The sequence below is a fragment of the Panthera tigris genome, chromosome B3, assembly GCF_018350195.1.
Source record: "Panthera tigris isolate Pti1 chromosome B3, P.tigris_Pti1_mat1.1, whole genome shotgun sequence".
Classification (NCBI taxonomy): Eukaryota; Metazoa; Chordata; class Mammalia; order Carnivora; family Felidae; genus Panthera; species Panthera tigris.
In genome coordinates, this window is record NC_056665.1 from 102,020,408 (window position 1) to 102,026,407 (window position 6,000).

The 6,000-nt window shown below is 40.4% G+C and overlaps 1 protein-coding gene across 3 annotated transcripts in view; it reads right to left on the reverse strand.

Annotated features, from left to right (window-relative positions):
• DLGAP5 (DLG associated protein 5) overlaps positions 1-3,326 on the reverse strand; it is a 39,978-nt gene extending 36,652 nt beyond the window's left edge. For all 3 annotated transcript variants that reach the window (XM_042989755.1, XM_007083322.3, XM_042989756.1), the window contains exons 1-2: positions 3,187-3,326; positions 1,543-1,781 (exon numbers count right to left, since the gene is read on the reverse strand). In XM_042989755.1, coding sequence (XP_042845689.1) covers positions 1,543-1,780 — 238 coding nt within the window. In that variant the 5' untranslated portion in view covers position 1,781; positions 3,187-3,326. The remainder of the gene's footprint in view (positions 1-1,542; positions 1,782-3,186) is intronic.
• Between the last annotated feature and the right edge of the window lie 2,674 nt (positions 3,327-6,000).

A 6,000-nucleotide genomic window follows, 5' to 3' on the forward strand; every position in this document is an offset into this window, starting at 1 on the left:
TAAACACTCATTAAGCCATTAATGGCTTCTCATTTCACCCAGAGTAAAAGCCAAAGTCCCTATGGTGTCCCCTCAGGGCTCCAGAGGGATGGGAGTTACCCCTTATTCATTCTTCTCTAGCCATGCTAGCACACTTGCTTTCTCTGCAACACACTCACTCACTGCTAACTCTAGGCCTTTGCAGATGGAAAATAAACCAAAGACATTTTAATAGTATTCTGACAGGGTTAGACTTTGATTTGAGATCTGAGTCAAGGAACGGAGCATATGAGGGAGCGAGAGTAGAGGCAAGGAGATGACTTAGGAGGCATAACATCACTGCTTCTCAGACCAAAAAATGTCTAGTTCCTCCTTAAAAAGCCATCTTCTATCATTCTATGACCCAGTTTTCATTTCCTTCCAACTCCTAAGAGATGTTGTTCTTTATTTTCTCCCCTTCAACTACCAGCCCATTTCCTCAGATCAGTTCTTCTCAAAAATAAAAACAAAACCCTATAACACTTTTGTCCAACTCTTTTCTCTTACTTGCCTTTGGAATCACAAAAATGATAAATCCAGAAAAAACCTTTTAGCCCAACCCTCTCTTTTACAGAATCAATTAAGCTCGAATATGTAGAGTATCTTATAAGTGCCACATATTACACTGCTCCTGGAAAATCTTCAAATGAAGCAGTGAACAGTTAAACAACTTGGCATCTCATTTCCTTCTCTACAAAACTTCTCAAAAGACTTTATGTCTTTCTGTCATTTCTTCAGCATTTATCCCTGCTTTACTTCACTGTCATTCAGCTTCTGGGGCCTGCTGTATAAATGCAACTAAATAGGAGTCCAGTGACTCCTTGCCTCCTAAGACACTCTATTTTTATTATTTTTATCTTTTGTTGAGATCATTCCTTTCTTCTTTAATTGGTTTTTTCCTTCCTAGTGACCCCAAGCCCTTTTGGCAAACTGCAAGGGCAAATTCTTTGCTCTTCTGAGAAATGTTCCCATTGGTAAAGTATCCTTATTTCATGGATTCTTTAATCACTTCTTTAAGTTTATTTATTTATTTTGAGAGTGTGTGTGCATGTGAGCAGGGGAGGGGCAGAGAGAGAGGGAGAGAGAATCCCGAGCGGGCTCCGCGGGGCTTGAACTCACAAACTGTTGAGATCATGACCTGAGCCAAAATCAAGAGTCTGACGCATAACCGACTGAACTACCCAGGAGCTCCAGTTCTATTTTTAATGTCCTATATCAATTTATCTTGTCAATAGTTACCTTACCAAGCTCCAAAAGTAAGAACTTTAAAAAAAAAAAAAAAGTAAGAACTTTAGGATTCCTATAAGGCAATATAATACAGTATTATAATACTCCATAGGTGAATGGTTTTAGCCTAGCCAGGGGCATTCACAGCCTTTACCTTTAACAGACAGTATTACCAAATTACTTAGAATGGTGTTTCAAAACTCCATTGCTGTGGTCAGCATTTTTTTAACCTCAGGTATTAAACCAAATTTTTTTCACTCTTCAAAGCATTTAAAGTTACAATAGACCTTTACTTACTTGGCTTGACAATGGCCTTTTCTGGAACAAGATTTCGACATGTCTCATCTAATTCAAGAAGAACTCTACTTTCCAAGGTTGGAATGTTGACATCTTTCAAACCAAAGTGTCTATTTCTTTCATATTCCTTATGTCTGTTTTCTTTTTGAGACAGTGATTTCCTATGAGCAATTTTAGTTCTAATCATGTCGATACTTAAATCCTTTCTGTGTCGACTGGCAAAATGTGATGAAGACATCCTATCAAAGAGAGAGAACAACTTCCATGGATTTTCACTTTAGTATTTAAAAAAATTAAGATTTCAGTTCACCCCCTGTCCTGCCCCAGAGCCTTTGAAAAGAAAAATAAGATACAAAATGGAATAAGTAGGTGACATTGAAGAGAGGGAAGGAGGTTGTCGAAAGATAAAAAACACCAACTTATTTTGGAGTTCTAAATAGGAACTTGCTTGACAGATGAAGTGAGGCCCAGGAAGCTACAGTCCAGTATATAAACCAGAGGCATTAGGAAGTTCAAAGAGTTATAAGCACACTACACTCTTCAACAAGATTAACTAAGAGAGTCTGCTGGAAAACTCCAGTTAAAGGGAAAATCTGCATGAGAAATGCACCAATTAAAATGTTAATGCATTTAAAGCAATCAACAGAGTTTAAAAATGAGAATGCATCCGACCTGGGTGCCAATAAAATTCCTTTTTAAGGGCCCAGGGGAAGTGATAAAAGACTGTGCTTTTCTTTCTTCCTAAGTAAACCCTAAACCCACAGTGGGGCTTGAACTCCTGATCCCGAGATCAAGAGTTGCAGGCTCTACCAACTGAGCCAGCCAGGCAACCCAGGATTGTGTTTTTCATCATAAATCCTCCTTGGAGTGCCAGGCTGGCTCAGTCGGTGGATCCCGTTCCTCTTAATCTCGGGGTTGTGAGTTCGAGTCCCACACTAGGTTTAGAGATTACTTTAAAATAAAATTTAAAGAACAAACAAACCCTCCTCTACTATTTGATTTGCCCTCTCCTGCCACGTATTAGTTATTTTAAAATACAGCATAGCACTATACACAGCAGAGAGAGAAAAGTAGGGGGGGAGAGGGGGAAAGAACACTAAAGGTATATTTAATAATTACCTAAATCCTAAAAGGTAGTATTATCGTCAATATACAGATGAGGTAAATTAACTGCCGCGTCAACTGGAGCTGGCATCCCAGGTCAGGCAGCCTGGTTTCTCATACGTCTAAGCGCTGTTCTTTGACTTACTGGAGTTTCTTTCAGCTTGAAAGTCTAGAAATGCCTTAGTCTTGCTTGCCTACAGGTTCTCAACCGGGTTTTTTTTTCGGTTGTCACGGGATCTGAGAAGCGCTACTGAATTTAAAGTCGGGGCCAACAATACTCAGCAATACCTACTAAGTACTGTCCCGCCCCAAAGGCTAATTACGCTCCGGTGGTGAAACGCTGGCTACTACACAGGTCAAGGCAACAAATATTTACTCTCTTGGAGGCCTGCGTCATCAGCTACGGGAAGGATGTGTAATACGGTGCTAGAGGAGACTCCCCTGAGCTGTGTCCAGTCCACAACCGCGGTCCCCCCACCCTTCCAGACCTACAACGAAGCAGGCCAGCGCCCTCCCTCCAGCTCCCCAGCACCCTCCTACCTGAGGCAGGTTCTGGCGTAAAACCTCAATCGAACTAAAAGTAAAGGAACCCTCCAGGTCTGAAAGACCACTGCCGCCTCCGAAGCAGGAACGCCTACCACCCAGACCTCCGCAAAATTCAAACATCCCGCAGAAAGCTTCTGATTGGAGGGGTTTTAACCAACACTTCCGGAGAAGTGCCCGCCCCTTCCCCTCGATGAGGCTTGCGATTGGTTCGCTCCTTGCGATATTTGAATTGATTGAAAGATGAGCTGACGGTTTAAAGAATGGGTGTGAGGCGAGTTAATGGGCGGGTCTGCAATTGGTGAGGAGAGGAGTAATCCGGACTCTGGGACTGGGCCCCGCGGCGCGAGTAACCAGCGGAGGTGGTGACCCTGCGCCGGACAGGTCCACGTTGCTCCCAGGGTCCTCGGGTATCCAAGGAAGGACAGTGGCACTCGGAGGAGAAGGGGCTTAGAGTTTGCAGGGCTTTTTAATGTCCCTATTTAGTCACAAAAATCCAGCAGAGTTTATTGGAATGTTTTCCTCAACGTTTCGAAGGAAGGAGTTAACACAACAAATTTCTGCTAACGTTGTTTAGTGTCTTTTCAAGGTTGCCAGTCTTTTTTATACCCCTCGCCCCCCCCCCCTTTTTTTGAAGTGGGATTTAAATACAGTGGAAAACGTAGTTTTTTAAGTGTAGCCTGGATGAGTTCTGCTAAATATAAACAGCTGTGTAAACACCACCCAAGCGTTCTTTCAAAAGCCAGATTCAAATCTCCCACCTTTTAGACAACCACTCTGATTTCTAACATCATAAAAACAAAGGTGGTAGGTACTTTCAGATCTGCCTTCTTCCTCACATTTTTAAGATCCATCCCTACTGTTGTGTGAATCAGCATTTAGTTGTTTTTATTGCTAAAAAGTATTCCATTGTATACAATCAGTCTTGTACAACGTGAGTTTGAACTGCGTGGGTCCACTTATATATAGATTTTTTATTTATTAAATATGGTACAGTGCTGTAAATGTATTTTCTCTTCCTTCCATATCATTTTATTTTCTCTAGCTTACTTTTTTGTAAGAATATAGTACATAATACCTATACAAAAGATGTTAGGGGCGCCTGGGTGGCTCTGTCAGTTGAGCCTGGGACTCGTCATGATCCCAGGGTCATGTGATTGAGCCTTGTGTGGGGCTCCATGCTGAGTATGAAGCCTGCTTATGATTCTCTCTCTTCCCCTCTGCCCCTCTCCCCTGATCACGCACTCTCGCTCTAAAAAATCCACAACATATATATGTATATATACACATGTATATGTATAGACATGTATATATATATGCCTATATATATACATGTATATAATAAAAGATGTTAAATCAACTGTTTATGTTATTGGTAAGCATCAGCTGTAAGCAATTAGTAAAGTGTTGCGAGAGTCAGAAGTTCTACTTGGATTTTCTGCTGTGAGGGGGTTGGCACCCCCAACCCTCTGTAGTTCAAGGATCAAGTGTACTTTGTTTATCCATTCAACGGCTGATGGACATTTGGATTTTTTCCCAGTTTTTATTAATTATGAATAAAGTTGCTATAAACATTCTTAAAATTAACAAGCAGTTTTCCAAAGTGGTTGGATCGTTTTACACTCCCACTAGTGATGTATAAAATTCCAGTTATTCCACATGCTTGCTAGCATTTGGAGTGATCACTGTTTAATTTTAATCCCTCTAGTGGTTGTGAAATGGTATTTAGTCTTAATTTTGTAGTTCCCCAATGTCTAATAATGATGAGCATCTTTTCATGTGCTTATTGACTATTTTTAGATCTTGTGAAATGACTTTTGCCTATATTTTTTAAATTGGGGGTTATCTTTTTAAATTTGGTTGTCTTTTTTTTAAAATTTTTTTTAACGTTTATTTATTTTTGAGACAGAGAGAGAGCATGAACGGGGGAGGGTCAGAGAGAGAGGGAGACACAGAATCTGAAACAGGCTCCAGGCTCTGAGCGGTCAGCACAGAGCCCGACGTGGGGCTCGAACTCACGGACCGCGAGATCATGACCTGAGCCGAAGTTGGACGCTTAACCAACTGAGCCACCCAGGCGCCCCAAATTTGGTTGTCTTTTAAGTATTCATTTGTAGGACTTCTATCTCTTCTGGATATAAGTCCTTTGTTATATATATGTATTTTGGGTATATTCTTCTGGGCTGTTGGTTGACTTTTTAAAAATAGTAAACTTTTAGAACAATTTTAGATTAACAGAAAAATTACAAAAATAGTAGAGTGAGTTACCATATGCCCCCATATCCATTTCTCCCTGTTACATTAGCATGGTACATTTGTTACAATTGCAGTGATAATGATACATTATTATTAACTGAAGTACATACTTTATTCTTTGGTTTTATCCACTGATCATTTTCTGCTCCAGGATACCACATTGCATTTAGTCATCAAAAGTTGCATTATGCTCCTTAGACTATAACAGTTTCTCAGAACTTTCTTCTAAACTTGACAATTGTGAGGCGTATTAATAAGGTATTTTGTAGAATGTCCCTCAACTGGAATTTGTCTGATGTTTTCCCCATAATTAGACTGGGGTTATGGGTTCTTGGGAGGAAGACCATAGAGGTGAAGTGATATTGTCATTATATCACATCAAGAGTACATAATATCAACATGATTTATTGCTGCTAATGTTAAGCTTAATCACTTGGTTGAGGTAGTATTTGTCAGGATTCATCACTATAAAATTACTATTTCCCCCTTTTCCAGATTGTTCTCTTTGGAAGGAAGTAACTATGGGCAGCCCACACTTAAGAAGAAGTGGGAAGT